Below are 16,373 nucleotides of genomic sequence, written 5' to 3'. Positions count from 1 at the left end.
GATCATGTGTTAAGCCACAGCCACTCCTGAAGATTTTTGTGGAGGCAAAATAAGTGTGACAACTGGTGTTGCCACTGCACTCGGGATGTGCGCTTGAGCAACGCATTCTAAGAAGTGCTCTCCATTCAGCAGCACCTAATAAATGGTTGAAATAATTCTCATGCACTTCACTCTGTCAACCTCGGTAACCGGGCCTGCGTCAAGAGCCTCTACAGCAGTGGCGTATCCTGGTTGGTTGAGCAAGGGAAGCAATAAAACTCGTGGGGGAATAGAGCGTGCCGAAGGCACGTGTTTTCTAGGGGGGTCCGGGGGCATGCTCCCCCGGAAAAATTTTGCAAAATTACACTCAAGTAATGAATTATACTGCTTTCTGGAAACACTTTTAGGGTAATTTTTGTATGAAATTTATTAGCAGATAAACAGCTATTAACTTATTAAAGGTAGCTCTTACACACGAACGGGCAAAGGGCAAAAATGCGACTATAATTAGGAACACCAAAAACTCAGCTACAAAGTCAAGTCTAGCTTAGACCTCACATATCCTGTCTTATTCCAAAGTCTATCCAGCCAGGATAACAGTGTAAAGCCAACATTTGGCTCAAACTTTTGCTTACAAGGCCGATATTATAACCATAACAGTGCCCTAGATTTTCTCATTACGTAGCTCACTGGCACAACATCCAACAGAGCAGAGTTGCCAGACTATAAAAAAGTCCTAAAGCCAAAATAATACAAAGAAAAGGCCAAAACAAGGAAAATATTAGACAAAAAAGGCCAAATGGATATATTTACCTGTTTCTATCAAAAATAATAAAATTTACATATATATTTTATAACTTGTAGTGGATTTTAATAAATTGTAGCAAAAATAATTCTGAAAGTAGCCCAAAAAATAGCAAGTTAGCCTATAAAAGTAGCGGATGAGTTTTGATCCGCCACATTACGAGTATTAAACAAGTATGGAACATGTATTGAACAATGGTGAATATGGTTTCATCTGGTAAGGTTACAATATTAGAGAAATATTGATTATTATGCATTTTGAAAAGTTATTTAAAAAAAAACTAATTCGCGGAATTTGGCTAATCTGGCAACCCCGCGACTGGAAGCAATTTTTAAATCGCTTCCAGCGATTAGTTAAAAGAAACGTAAATTGCGAAAACTTTGCTCTGCTTTTTTCCTTTCTTTCAAACTTGTTTCTTCTTATTGCAAAAACGAGAGCAACGGATGCAATACGAATCTTCGCTTCCGTTGGCTTCCAACTTTTTTAAAATTAAAACCGATTTCAAAATCATACGGGGGGCATGAGTTAAAAACCGTTCTAAATCGCATTTAGGTAAAGAAATTACGAAATCGTTTTACTGAAAAATATCAGCTTCTCTTTTTTCAATTTTGACAAGGGAAGCAATGCTTCCCTTGCTTCCATTGAGGATACGCCCCTGCTCTACAGATATGCAAAACTAGCAGGCAGTGGCGTATCCTGGTTGATTTTCCTAGACATGCAATGGAGGAAGGGTCATAGCCAGTGTAGGGGGATCTGGGGGCATGCTCCCCCAGGAAAATTTTGCAAATTTGCCTTAAAGTGCCCCTGACATGTTGGACCCAAGTATAGTAACTTTTCTAAGCATTTCCTAGCGCAGAATTATACTTAGCGAAGTTCTTAATCTTAACCTCGAAGCTCGACTGGTTAGGGCGAAATTTATACAAAACGACTGCTTCGCAGCGCCACCACTGGCGAAACTCCATATTTCACTGCTCTGGGACGACTTTGGTGGTGTTACGTCATCCTGGGTGGGCGTCGTTAGCGACGGATAAAACAAATGCTTTCTAGATGTAATTGGTGGATCACAGTTTGGTCGGAGTTGGTACAAGCGGTTGCTTTTTTCAAAGATTTATTGTTTTTTGAAGTTTAATAAAACTGTACTGGATACGTTCCTATACAAAACCTAAAATCTACTTGAAGTGAAAAATGAAGAAATCGTACGAATCATCATTCACTATTCATAAATAATTGAAAGTTCTCTCTCTCTCTCATAATGTGCCTTCAGTTGGCCATTGAAATCCGGTGTAACGGCCATCTGGACTTGAAAAATTGTTTCGGATTTGCCAAACAATGCATGACGACAGCACAATCCGATTGTTGCTTCCGAGAGCATCACCTTGTATAGTATCCACTCCAATACAAGCCTGTAAGCGACTAATTACTGATACTGCCTGCAAGGAAATAAAATCACTTCTTTTAGTGTGCATTCTTTAGTGTTTAGGGTATTTTTAGCCTAATGTAACATCCTTACTCTTTTGATAGATCTCCGTTTTCTCCTTTCGGTTTATTGCTTTTTCTCCAGTTCTTTCTGCTCCTCATAAAAAAAAGTAGGCTACCCAGAACTGCAGGATGTAAGTGTGCCTCAACATCGGTCAAATTGGCAACACAGCTAGATGCATCTTTCTTGTCTTTCTTCAAGAGTTCTTTCGTCTGTGGCACTTCATGGCAACATACACTTTCATTGGGCTGGGACATAGATTCGCACTTGTGGCAAACGCACCACCTAGAGTTCCCAGCACGCCACTCATTGCTGGGAAGATCCAAATCGGGTTGGTGGTGTTAACAAAATCATCTCCAGTGAAGTGAAGAGAACACATACGACTAGTTTTGTAATGTATGGCCCATCCCACTTTCGAACACTTGAAGAAAACTTTGACTATTTTCTTCTCAGCACCGTGTTTTGTTTGAAAGCGCGAAAAGATAGCACACGTCTTTGTCACGACACTGTCACATAAACAGCAATTTGTAGGCATTACGTCAACCATAACTTAAGGTAGGCTACTGTTTGTGAAATACTGCTGTTACACTGCAAATGGCTATAGCCAGATTAGGACAAATAAAAAATTAGCAAAATTTTAGCCCTACAAGAGTTTAGAAAAACTGCAATTTCAATTGAATTGAGATGTTGCTTGATGAAAATAAACTCAACTTATTTGATCTAATACAATTTGGGTAGAGCGGTAACTCTTTTAAACCATAAACAAACATAACTCAGCAACAACACTACATTTAACATTATAAAAAACAAAAAGCGAACGTTTTCGGCTAGTCATACAGGATACAGCCCTTTTCAAGCCTATAAGAAAATACATATTAAAAGAAATGCTAAAGAATCATATAAGTTAGTATCACAGCAAAAATATGGTCAAATCTAAACATTTGAGAAACTGCCTTGCTCACACAACAGGATAACTGAAAATTACACAGAACAACTGGTCAAGTATTTGAGAAGTAAAAAATTAATTAATTGTTCAACGTGTAACTTAGTAGCCTGTTGATATGTTTTACGATTTGCTGGTCAGGGAAGTTTGTTAGTGTCATCTCTTTGGCATCTTAGCTAAATTTAGCGAATTTATTTTCCTGTCAGAGGCACTTTAAGTTTTATAGCTTTTCTTGCAATCTGAGCTTTACTTAGCTGATAATTGTTTGAGCTGTTTTGCAAAAAATGAGGTTTGAAACACATCATGAATCCAATGTTTTAATTTTATATGCCATGTTAAACATTCAAAACCAGTTAGGCTTTTGACTACGAATACCAGTTTAAAGTTTAAACCTGACCAGCTGAAATAGGATTAGATTACCGAGCACCCAACCGAAAGATCTCTGGTGCTCTGTGACATCGCCAATGCCGAAATCTGACTGAAAACTTTGATACAGTAAAGGCCTAGAGTTACAGTATCTACAGAAGAAAGCCGCAAGGACTTAAATTATGAAAACCAAAGGAAAAAAAGGCCAAACAAATGCCAATTGGGAAACTAAAAAAGGCCCAGTGGCAGTGGCGGATTTAGGGCAAAATTTTAGGGGGCACCAAAGAAGTATGGAACCATAGACGTTTCATTAGTAGACGCGAAACTGCGAAAAAAGAAAAAAAGCGATTTTAATGCTATGATGGAACAACCTTTCATATAATTTTTGTTCGTTCATAGGTTTTTTCATATAATTTTTGAATTGAGGAACCTATTATTTTAAATCAGGTGATGAAAGGTCATTGTTACGCACACAATAAAAGGTTATTAGCGGTTAGTAGATCTACTTGCCGAGACAAAACATCACGCATTGTTTTAAGTTAGTAAAACGGACATTTACAAGTTAAGGTATAGCATAAAAAGGAAATTTGCATGCAGACATAAAAAAATAAATTTGAATTTTAGGGGGTGCCGCGGCGCCCCAGCGCCATAGGTAAATCCGCCCCTGCCCTGTGGCCAAACAAAAATTGTCCGTCCAAACACTTTTCAAAAAAGTCAAACGTCTTAAATTTGGTCGTAAAAAAACAATCTGGCAACCCTGTTTACAGAAAGTGATTTTTGTTTTGCATGCATTTTCAAATCTGCATGCCTTGGTCGCCTTTGCGCCGCAATGTTGTAAGAGCGGCGAATAGGCAAATTGATTTATCAGCGCATGCTGAGCTCTCCTCAGCATGAAGGGTTGCCAGGGCAGCAAAGTTTGAAAACGAAAAGTTGTTTCGAAAATTGAAATTAAGAGAGCGAGGAGGTTCTGCTATTTACACTTTCTGTTTCTACGCATAAGTTCGTTGTCCCTGAAAGATTTCTAATTTCATCAGAATTGTAAGGCATGCAGTGCACTGCATGCCTTGCATGCATGGAGAATACGCCACTGCTACCAGGAATAAACTATCAAGGCTTTTTCAGTCCGAGGATGAAGATTCAAAACCAACCAACCATTGTGATTTTCTTATTTGAATAAGGCCCTTGTGTTGGAGTTCGTCAAGTTGAGATATTCTGTGGAAGTCTGTTAAAATCCATAAGATAACGAAACAATCGGGCAAGGTAATATTCTGTAAGGCTGTAAGCAATCTTTGTGACCATTCAATAATTTGAACAAATTATCGGTTTACGATGATGGCAGCTCACATTGAATTTGGCGTAATTGGCTGAAACTGAGCCTGGCAAGGACCACTGTCACACCTTTGCAACATGGAATCTACGCGCCTATTGTCAGTCTCTCTTAACGGAAACCCACTCCCACACAACCCGTGTCCCACTGTCACGATTTCTTTCTATCTCTTACCAGGAAAAAGACTTGGAAAGGTTCAATGACGTAGTTTAATGGGTTAAACCGAAAAGCAGTCAATTAAATTCACGGATAGTTCTACTAGTGAAATGATATATATGAAAACGCTTGAAGGACTCCAACGAATGGTTCACCACTTCCAGCAATTAATCGAAGTAACAGTAAACAGCAATAGATTCCAACGCTTGCGGCTTTTGATTGAGTCTAACGTAATCCACTCACAGCTTCTCATACGATTCTAATTTTAATCAGAAATTATATTAGCATCAACTTTGCTTTACTCGTATTCAATACTTCAACTCTCGATCAACAATAATCTTTGCGTCTATTAACAGCTGTTACTACTACAACAATGATCTCTCATCACCAACTCATAATAACAATCAACTCATCATAATACAACTTCCATAATAACCATCATAATGCAAAATACACCACTATTTATAAAAGGTTCGTTCGGTCCAGCAACTTCGAGAAGGTTACGTAATGTCACATTGTTCTGTCAAGTTGCATTAACGTAAACAAGCAGAAGCTCAAAGAAGTTTAAAGAATGTCACGTAGGGTAGAAGAATCTTACATAATAAATATTTCGCAATCGGACATCTACGGGTAAACATCCTTATGACGTCATGACAAACGACGCTCAGAAATTATGAAAAACAACAGAACATTCCAGATTTGCATGCTTACAGACGATTCTGGAAATACGTTACATAATACAGATTTCTCATTCAAAGGTTATTTCAGGTCAATACCCGATAATAACACATCGCTCAAAATTCCATAATGAAAACAGCACATTCTGTCAAGACGCAAAGCAGCCTGACGCGAGGCCTTGCACATTGATTGTGACACCCACCTACCTAGGAGTGCAGCTCGACCGACAATTAACCCACAAAGACCATGCTGAAGCCTTCCATGCTAATCTATTAGCACGCAACAACATGCTGAGATGCCTAGCTGGAACATCCTGGGGTGCTATAGTACATCCACACTAGGTACAAGTGCTCTTGCAGTTGCTTACAGCATTTCCGATTATGCTTCCCCCACTTGGTGCCGCAGTGTACACACTAGCAAAATTGTCATTGCCCTCAACACCACGATGAGAATAATCACTGGTTGCCTGCTTCCAACTCCCACTGACTTTCTGCCGGTACTATCAGGCATCGCCCCAGGTAGACTTCGTAGGGAAAATTACGTGCGCAGTCTGGTCTTACAAGCTATGCCAAGGGATGCCCACCTCCTCAACCAGATTGTCCTAAACTTGCACTCCCAAAAGCCCCAAAGCTTGAAATCTCGACTTCCTTTTTCCCGACATGCTGCAGCTATCTGTAAATCCAACTTCCACATTTCAGAAATTTGGAACAGTGAATGGAGAGAAGTTGCGAGACCAACCCTCACTCTCCTTCTCAATGCCAACACTCCAACCGGAGCAGAACTATCTCGGAAGGAAAGGATGAAGCTCAATCGCCAGAGGACTGGGACGTTTCAACAGCAACATGTTCCAATGGGGCCTTGCCGACTCACCATCTTGTACATGTGGGTCAGATTCTCAGACTGCACACCACATAATCTACCATTGTCCTCTACAGTATATCGACCCCAGGACCAGTGTTGGGCGCGATAACTCATTTTTCAGTTAAGCGATAACGATAATCGATAAACGAAAAATGCCTAAAGCGATAACGATAAACGATAAATCAAAAAAAAGTTAAGCGATAACGATAAACGATAAATTATCGCCGATAATGTCCGATAACGATAGTTTTTTTTTTCTTGATTAGCGCTGCCCCATCCCATGCAGCACGAACTGTTTTCATCAACATGACGAAAAATCGAACATAATATACTGTAGTGTAAAGGGACAAAACTTTTTGTAAGTTATGCATAAAGAGAATCGCAACAGCGGCAGTAGGTATCGAATCTTCAACCTCTTGATCCAGAATCAAACCACTGAGGTAACCGCCGTGCTTATAATTATACCTTCAGATACCAGTTGTATGCTTTTATCAATTGAGTTACACTGCCGCTTACGTGCAGTAGGCAAAATAATTAAATCAAATGAAAATACCATAAAAAATGCCAAACTTTGTATTTTGCTTTCTGCTTGAAGGTCTGTTTACAGCAAAGTCAGCAATAATTGAAAAAATTCCAAAAAATGCAAAATGCTTGAAAATTCATCAGTAATCTCAAGCGTTATTGGTAGTAAAAATGTGCATACTGTGAAATCCATCAAGCTAATCAAATTAGTCGTGTCTGTTTAAGCACAAAAACATAATTATCGTAATTTACTGGTAATTTCAGATAATTTTTTTTGTTTTCTTTGTAAACACCACCATTAAAGCAATGGCAGAAAGCTGAGTTGTTGAGATAAGAATTACAATATAGGCACTGTATTTGTGGGAATAAAAATATTTGATTGAGGTAGGCTATGTCGCATAGGTAAATGAGAAAGGTTATATTGTATTTAGCATAATTTTACCACGCAACTCGATGCGCCTATTGTCATGCAAAAACTACTAACTTACAAGATGCAAAAAATGTGATGTCGGTCTGCATGTCAAATGCTTCAAGCAATATCATATTCCGCAATGACTTGTTTCAGTGATGTTGTGTTTCTTTGCTAATTTTCATCTTCATATTTTTTGAACTTTCATTTCAATAAAATGCTCGATGACAATAATGACATGACAAGACATGAACAAGACATTTCCCATTTATCACTTTGAGCGATAAGTAAAATGTAATAACGCTTAAGCATTACGCACAAGAAACTTGTGAAATTTGATAACGGATTTGTCTAGCGTCTTATTATTGTATATGGGACGGTTTTTTTCTCAAAAAGTGCAAACACAATTATAAAAAAAATAATTGTGATATGTTTTTTAGGTCATAATTATGCAATATTTAAATTTTCCGAAAATTATTTTAAGTACTTTCACTTTCGGCACAAATGGGTTAAATTTTCAAGTTAAATGGCACTTACGCATTTGGTTATTATTTTTGGATTTAAGTTATATCGCCAAGCTAGAAAAAAATCGATCTTACAGTCTATAACCAATCTTGTGTTGTTATTGTGTGTGAATTTTGTCTGTTAACCTGAGTTTGTGACGTAACTGCACGTCTCAAGGCAGGTTCTTGTAATTTTAGTTAATTTACTCATCTAAAGATTTAATGCGCTTAAAACAGTAAGTTTCATGTTTTGACCAGAGAGATTTTATTTTTTACGACAATTACTAAAAGCTAACACTTCCAACGAAAAAAGAAAACACAAGAATAAAATAGTTGATCGTGAGGTGGCGCAAAAGACCATGTTTCCGATGTAAAAGCGGCCTCGTATTGCGACACTTTCACAAACCACTTGCCAATTTCTTTCGCTTCGCTTCAAAGGAACCTGTACCGCCTGTGCGCTTAATTTTTAATTGTAAAATTTACTCGCGATTGCCGATTGCAGCAAAACAACAAGAGCCTTGTTGCATGCATTTCATTGCATTGCAATTTGCAACTCTAAAAGTTATTGTGTTGTCAGGTCCGTCGCTGCAGGGGGCGTGCCCCCTCCTCTGACAACGACCTGTGCACACACACTTCAGGCATTGAAGAAGAACTGGTTTTAATTTTAGTTTCATTAACTAGGTGGCTAGTAAAAATATTACTTTTCAATGTCTTTCCACTTGTGTGTTGATCCGAAATAAAATTTATCGGCGATTAATTATCGGCGATAATCAAATATTGCCTTTGGCGATAACGATAAACGATAACTGAAAAAATAATTGAGCGATAACGATAAGCGATAAAAATTTATCGCCGATAATTATCGCCGATAATGCCCATCACTGCCCAGGACAAACATGTGGACCTTACAACGGTTGATGAACACACAGTCCATTGGCTGATGCGCCTGGATGTAACAACGTGATCTGCGGCGGCCTCAAACGCATGAAGAAGAAAAAGAAGACATTGAAATGACCACAGCTAACACAATGGAACAAGCAAAAAAGCTTGGCATGAATGCTTGGAATGTTTCTGAAGCCAACGAATAGATTTTAGAGGTGTAAAATGAGATAAAAGGAATCGCCAAAGAGTACACCTAGATCAGGTAAGAACGATACAAATTGAAAGGAAATCTGGTGGGGTGGGACTTAAACATTCTCTTCATTTTTTAAGGATTTCTTCTCTGCTTAGATTAATTTTCGCATTCCACCAAAAATTTCCAACCTGAGGTTAAATGTGCACAAAAAATGTATATAAAAACTTGAAATAGGCTAGTGTATTTCAACCTTTATTAGGCTATTTGTTTTTAACTTAAAACTTATCGTAGATTAAGCGCCTTGAAATCAAAGTTCAAAGTTTGAGATCTGTCACGTAGTTGTAGCCTACTCACCTTTGTTCGGAATGAAAAGCAGTGCAGACGCAACTTACCAAAAACACACTTCTATTGTTTACCTTAAGCAGTGTAACTTTGTATTTCTCATGCACTTCCTCTCCAAGAGACTTGGATGACTCCAACTAAACGTTGCGCTTTCGGTTTTAAATTTGGGTTTACGGCTCACACGATACCAAACATACCTTACTGAGTACTGGCTTTCGCACGTAGATTGCATCATCTAAGAGTTGTAACAATCTTTAAAACCTAAGTTTGCGCGTTAAAATAACAGGCAATTCAAGCAATTTGAATGGAAGTTGATGCATAAAATATTTCTTACACTGTAGTCAGTTTTGAAAGCTGTGTATGGACATAAGAAGATACGTCTAAGCATTGCAGGCGACGAAGTTAAAATAACTAGCTGTTTTAGCAAATGAAGAAACAACAAACTAAGCTGAGAGATTTAATGAGTCAGTAATAGGCAGAGAACTCAATGTCACCTACGGACTGCTGATTTTACAAATAAGACATTTGGTTTAGAACCGTTTAGTTCAGTGTTTCTCAAACTGTTTTTTAATAGCGCCTCTTGGACAACGAACAGAGTATCAAAAGCCCCCTTCGACAAAAACAAGTAAAACCAAAGTTATTTTTCATTCATCACAACTTTCATTTAAGTCCAACTCTTATGAGACGGATGAGGTTGGTGCAATGTCATCGGCCTCTTGATATCGGGTTCCAGTTTGGATAGGAACAATCTTAAGTCTATCCGTCTAACTATTCCAAGACGGTTTTTGTTGTTATCCAGAGGCGTTGTCACGGCACTGAAAGCACGCTCCACCAAGTATAATCTGGGAAAGACAATGATAAAAACTTTGACCCGATTTCACATGTGAGGGTATTTCTCCTTGAGTTGGTTCTCTAGCCAGAACGATAGATACGAGAGATTGAACTTCGGTTTAAGTGCAAAAATCGCTTTGCAATGTTATCAGTTCCTTCTCAAGAATTTCATGTTCGGAAATATCACAAAATGGGTGGATTATCCAGTCAGAGATTTCTAACTGGAATACATCCTGGAATCGAACTCCCATGTTTTAGTGTACTGGTACTTCTTGAAGATGATTGCTGTAGCCTACGTCTCTATACCAGGGGTCCGCAAATACTTTTTGGTGCGACCCAAAAAGTAATCGTTCGAAGTCTTCGCGACCCAAACGTTTCGGAAGCATATAATTTTGCTCAAAACACTTTGCAAATTAATATCAATTCCAATACGGTCGTCCCCACTTATTAAGGCCACATCGGGACCGGACGATTTTGGCTGCGGGAGACAATTTTCTACCACTCCTATACCTTCAGTAATTCCGGAATGGACCAAATTGGGCTTCATAAGCGGGTGGACCTATTAATCGACTGCATGGGCGCCGATCCCTATAGGACAGCGGGGACATGTCCCCACCATCTTTTTACATGTCCTCGCCATCTTTTTCCATGTCCTCCAGTCCCCGCCATCTTTTTACATTATTACCAGTCAAACGTTTAAAATCTATTGAAAGGAGGGGACAACATTTTTGTTTTATGCGAGGAAACGTGTGGTAGACGAATATCCTGAGTTCTCTGACACGAGTCCCCTGCACAAGAACTACGCTTCTTTCGAAAGCAGGGCAATGGAAAGTCGGTGGAAGATTTTCTAATGATATTCAAGAAGATGCCATCCGTTGTTCGGCAAGTGGAACTTTTTGTGCGACCTTTGCTCATTTCAGTAGCCAGTTCTTGTTGAGCTGAAAGTTCATTTTCAACTTTGCGACGTGTCAAAAACTGGTTACGATCTACCATGACACAGAAACGGCTAAACCATGCAATGGTCTGCCATGTTCACAATAAAGTTTTGAATTCGATCAACCTCCATGACCTCTCCAAGGACTTTGTTTTTAATTCGCAGGAGACTCGTTGCCGAGTGTTTGGATGTCTACTGTCCCATGCTGACGTAATAATAATATGACACTTAAAAGTAGCCTAGCCTATATAGCCTACATCGCATTAGACTTGTACCTACTGTATTTGTTTGTTTGTCAGAACAGACCCCCGTCTTTCTAGCTGGCATTGCTCATCTCCCCTTCCAATCTTTCCTAGTAAATGTTCCCACCAATTTTAGAGAGCGATCGGCGCCCATGATCGACTGGGGTGCTGGTTTGGGGAAGCAGAGATCTTGTGGTGAAGAAAATGGTTAGGCTTTAGTGCCCGTCGGCCAAGAAACAGAGTGGCTTCTTCGCGACGAAGCTCAGAAGGTTGGATGCCAGCGAGAATGGCAAAATTATCCAATGGTGTGGGACGCAGGCATCCGGTAACTGTGCGCAGGGCGCTGTTTATGGCAGTGCCGATGTTATGGCAGTGTACACTGCGGCACCAAACAGGTGCACAGTACTCTGCTGAAGAGCAGACAAGGGCTAAGGCTGCTATACGCAAAGTGTCAGCCCTCGCCCCCAGCTGTGGCCTGCCGCAGGCGCTTGAGTAGTGCAGCGTGGGATGTCATTTTTTTGCGCAGTGACACCAAATGGTGGCGGTATGTGTGCGATCTGTCTAGTGTCACCCCAATATATTCTGGTTCGGGGCAGAAGGTCAGAGGTTTTCCACTGTTCTGAACATGTAGCTCACGATCAGGTTCCCGATTGTATAGGTGAAAGCTGCCGCCAAAGTTTTGTTTTCGCTAAGTTTCAGTCGCCAGTTCTGGAGATAAGCTGAGAGAGTTTTCATGCCCTGGCTCAAGCTGTCTTTCAGGCTATATATATAACCGTGGGCTTAACTACTGTACTACAACCGAAAGTATAAATTTTCTTGTAGCCTACCAAATTGTACGAAACTCAGCACATTAAAGACTATATGATTGTATTTATTTTTGCCATACAACTTATATTATGGTAATTTTAAACCGTTTTGCGACCCACTGTGAATGGTCTCGCGACCCAAATTTGGGTCGCGACCCACTATTTGCGGACCCCTGCTCTATACAGTAGCCTACATCAACGTCAGATATGCCTCTGTCACTGGTATCAAGTTAATGCAAGCTTGAGAATTGGGAGAATTCTCGTCTAGCTAAATTTCGCTGATACAACACAAGCTTATTACTGAACCTAGACAGTGCCGATTTCACTTTGATTAGATTTACTGTACTTCGTGTAGATTTACTGCGTAATCGCAATGCTTCAAAGTAAGTCATGCGTTACGACCTCAAGAAACTAGTAAGGCGCTGCGAAGTGACTTTGCCAACATAATTGCCACAATATCTGCCACAGAGCTCTTATAGCCACCGTCTTTTTTGTATTTCTTTGGAGCAAAACTGACAAAAATGCTTTGCAATCCTCTTCTTGTAACTGCCCCGATTTACTCTCAGCGCCCCCCAATTGCCCACTTTATAGCCATCGCCACCTTCATGGTCGCAAACGCACCCAGGGGGGCGCTGGTGTCCACTTTGGAACCACTCATTTATTTGGTTTTGAATCTTTATAATCGGATTGACAAAGCCTTGACAGGTTATTTCTAGTAGTTTGCATACTTGTAGAGCAGTGGCATATCCTGGTGGGTTGAGCAAGGGAGGCAATAAAACTAGTGGGGTGTTAGAGCGTGCCGAAGGCACGCGTATTCCAGGGGGTCCGGGAATGAGTTTATGTATTTTTAGCTTTCTATTTACATAATGTGTAGAAAGTGAGGACCCTTTTCTTGTCATTTATTCCCAGGTTAGATTATAGCCAACCAACCAGAGACAAAATGATGGTCAACTGATCCTTCTCGTATAAAACAGCGAGAATATTCGACATGACAATGTACAAACACCAAGGGTATGGTGATCAGTGATAACCAGATATCCGGTAATCGTAATCAATCACATTGTGTACACCGATTAACACAATGAAAAAAAATGTCTAGCCTACTTCGTGTAATCGTTGTCAAATACCTTGTCAACTCTACAGCAAGTTGAAAAGAATACACATTTTATTTACCATAAGTTAGTGAGAAATAAAACTAGCCCGTTAGCTCTTTCATTGAGCGTTCGATTTTAAATCAAGCGGCGCTTGTTCGATTCTCGGGGTGTGTGCGCTTGAGCAAGTCATTTCAGGACGTCTCTCCATACAGCGGTGCCTAGTGGATGGAATAGCTCAGACAACAACTATGGAAGCTTTACTCTCCCTACTTCGGTAACGGACCATACGTCAGTGGTGCAAAGCCTTCATGCTAAACCTATCAAACGATTTGTCAGTCCAAAGATGCAGATTCCAAACTTCCATTCAACAATACAATCTGTATTTTTAACAGTTCGCCACCACGGATATAAAAGTATTTTGAAAAGATTTGACGTAATTAGACGAAGCCTAAGTAAGTTATCCACCATTTCGGGCAAATGATTTAAAATACGAAATATGTTTAGTAGTTACTACGGACCATTTTGAATTCGTATTTTTTGAAAAGTTTTTACAAGCTAGTTTCAGCGGTAGACATGCTATTGCTATATGCAATCATGTATGTTTTTACTCTGCATCCGTTTCAAGATTATTGAGAGACTGAGCTACCCCGGTGTCGAACAAATATACTGTAATCAACCCAATATACAGTAGACTATCGATGATTTTTGTGATGATGAATCTATAACCTACGATCGATCAGTGCAAAAATCATCAGCAGCCTAGAAGAATCAGAAAAACTTTTTAGCAACACTACGATTCAACCTGTTTTCGATAAAGCTTGCGCATGGTGTACACATGATTTGGTGTGATTTTGTAGTATTGGCAGAGTAATTTATTTATTGAACAACTGTTCAATGTGTAGCCTATTCCCACGTGTCCAGGTTTTTTGTTGAAAGAGATAAACTGTGAAACTAAGTATAAATATTTAGAACTTTGAAATTCAACGTTGAAATTTATCTGAAAGTCCTCCAAAAGAATATCGTTAAACAAGGAAATTAGAATTTAATTCTACTACAGCACAATGTGGCATTTGTTGCAGAAGATATTTGAACAAGTAGGCTACACCTACAATTATTTTACTTTTTTATAATATTTATTTCATAGCATCTATAATAAAACCAGGGATATATAGAAATCCCCGAATAAACCATACAAAACAAAGCAACTTCAATCAGTTTAACATATTTATTCATTTCTATTACACAAAGAAAAAACAACAAAATTGAAATAAACTTTCAAACGTTTTCGGCATGTAGGCTACGCTATGCTGGGTATACCTTGTCCTCATCAGGAATTACTTTACATCTGCAATATACAAAAATGAGAATTAGAAGACAAATTTGACTATGCTTTATAACTAAAACGTCTTTATAACTAAAAGAGTTTTTAAAACACTGCGGCCCTACATGTCTTTCCTGGCTTAAAGACTTTTATTCAATCTGTCTCAACCGCAACTAAAACGTAAATATTAAAGTAGGCTAATTAACTATAGACTAATTCTTGACACAAGTAGGCTATGTGTTGAAAACCACATGAACATGGCACCATTATAATGCAAAATAGCCTACGTCTGCTTTTGAATTTACCCAACGAATATTCAAGTTTTTGATATATTTCAACATTCTGCACAAATCTGCATTGCCTGTTCCATTCAACAATGTTCTTCTCTTCAAACCTCTTTTCTGCAAACTGTCACCATCATTTTTTCCAGATTTTGCAGAGAAATGCAAGTTTGTTACATTATCTAAAGTGATGATTTTCTTTTACGGTACGAAAAATAACCAACTAATTTACGCAGGTAACAAAGTATAGTACGTTTTTGGGGCAACTGTGGTATGTTCTCGTCTTCATCTTCAGATTGATTGTCGTTGTAACCATAGGAGGCTCAGGTAACGATTTGTAGAGGGCAAAGCATTTCGTTTTATTTGTTGTATAAAAACTGAATTTGTTTTAAACACTTGCATGATCTGTCCTAATAATACGTGATGATTAATAAACCTTTGCAGAACATTTCGTGCAAGGCCGTTGCTTTGTCAGGGCTAGGGCCTCTTTGAACTAAGTCAGGGCCGACGAAAGGAAAACTTGGGCCTGGTATCAATGAGACCTTCTGGCCCCAAATCGAGACACTTTTAAGAAAAGTGCAATATATCGAAAGAATAAACGGTAGCTTCCTCAAGTTTCTAGACCCTTAAGAAAGGTTACGGGCCCTAAATCATTTTGGGTCCGGGTCCAAAAATACCCCTGGACCCCCCTGTCAACGTTACTGAACTTAGTGTTTTGCTTCATTCTTTCTGCACGTGATAGTAAACTCCAACTGTAGGCTACAGTATTGGAAAAAGTGATGTGAATACTGAAAAGGTTGGGTGTTCATCAAGACTATCGTTTTTAGCACTAGTTGCAACGTTCATCTGATAAAAGTGAAAGTAAAAGCAACGACAAACAAGTTGGTTTATTGCTTCACTGACGTTCGCGCATCATGACAATGCGCATCCTCAGAGCGAATAAGATACAAAATAAAATTTACAATGTATTTTTTATGTAAGCTTATGTTATTCGATCTGAGGATGCGCATTGTCATGGTGCGCAAAACGTCAGTGAAGCAATAAATCAACCTGCTTGTCGTTGCTTTTACTTTCACTTTCACCAAATGAACGTTGCAACTAGTGCAAGAAACGAAAAAGTGATGTGTTATTCTTCTTGTTCAATTAGTTTACAGTGACGAACGATCTGCGTTTCAATGTTCACAACTGCACAAATGCCTGCAGTTAGCATGCTTCCTTGATTACTTCTGCACTCCTTTTGTCACGTGTACTCCGCGAGGCAGTACTCTGTTTTATTCGTATCATTTCATTCTGGCAGGCTAGCGAACAACAGCTTCTTTTGTTCTAGTTCTAGTGTTGAGTTTAACAATCTTACGTTGTGTATTTTGTTGCAGAAATTGCGATTCGATCATTTTTCTTTTGTTAATACATTTAAGAAAAAT

General features: G+C 39.1%; 1 protein-coding gene across 1 annotated transcript in view; it reads left to right on the top strand.

The window, feature by feature from the left end:
• The first annotated feature begins 14,411 nt into the window (after positions 1-14,411).
• Positions 14,412-16,373, top strand: part of LOC145776712 (gap junction beta-2 protein-like) — a 9,456-nt gene continuing 7,494 nt past the window's right edge. Inside the window, exons 1-3 of the mRNA XM_082587940.1 lie at positions 14,412-14,444; positions 15,189-15,279; positions 16,100-16,142. Of these exons, the coding sequence (XP_082444066.1) occupies positions 14,412-14,444; positions 15,189-15,279; positions 16,100-16,142 (167 nt within the window). The remainder of the gene's footprint in view (positions 14,445-15,188; positions 15,280-16,099; positions 16,143-16,373) is intronic.

Source organism: Aplidium turbinatum, chromosome 9 (genome assembly GCF_918807975.1).
Source record: "Aplidium turbinatum chromosome 9, kaAplTurb1.1, whole genome shotgun sequence".
In the NCBI taxonomy this organism is placed as follows: domain Eukaryota; kingdom Metazoa; phylum Chordata; class Ascidiacea; order Aplousobranchia; family Polyclinidae; genus Aplidium; species Aplidium turbinatum.
The sequence above is the reverse complement of the archived record's forward strand: the minus strand, read 5'-3'. Positions and strand labels throughout refer to the sequence as shown.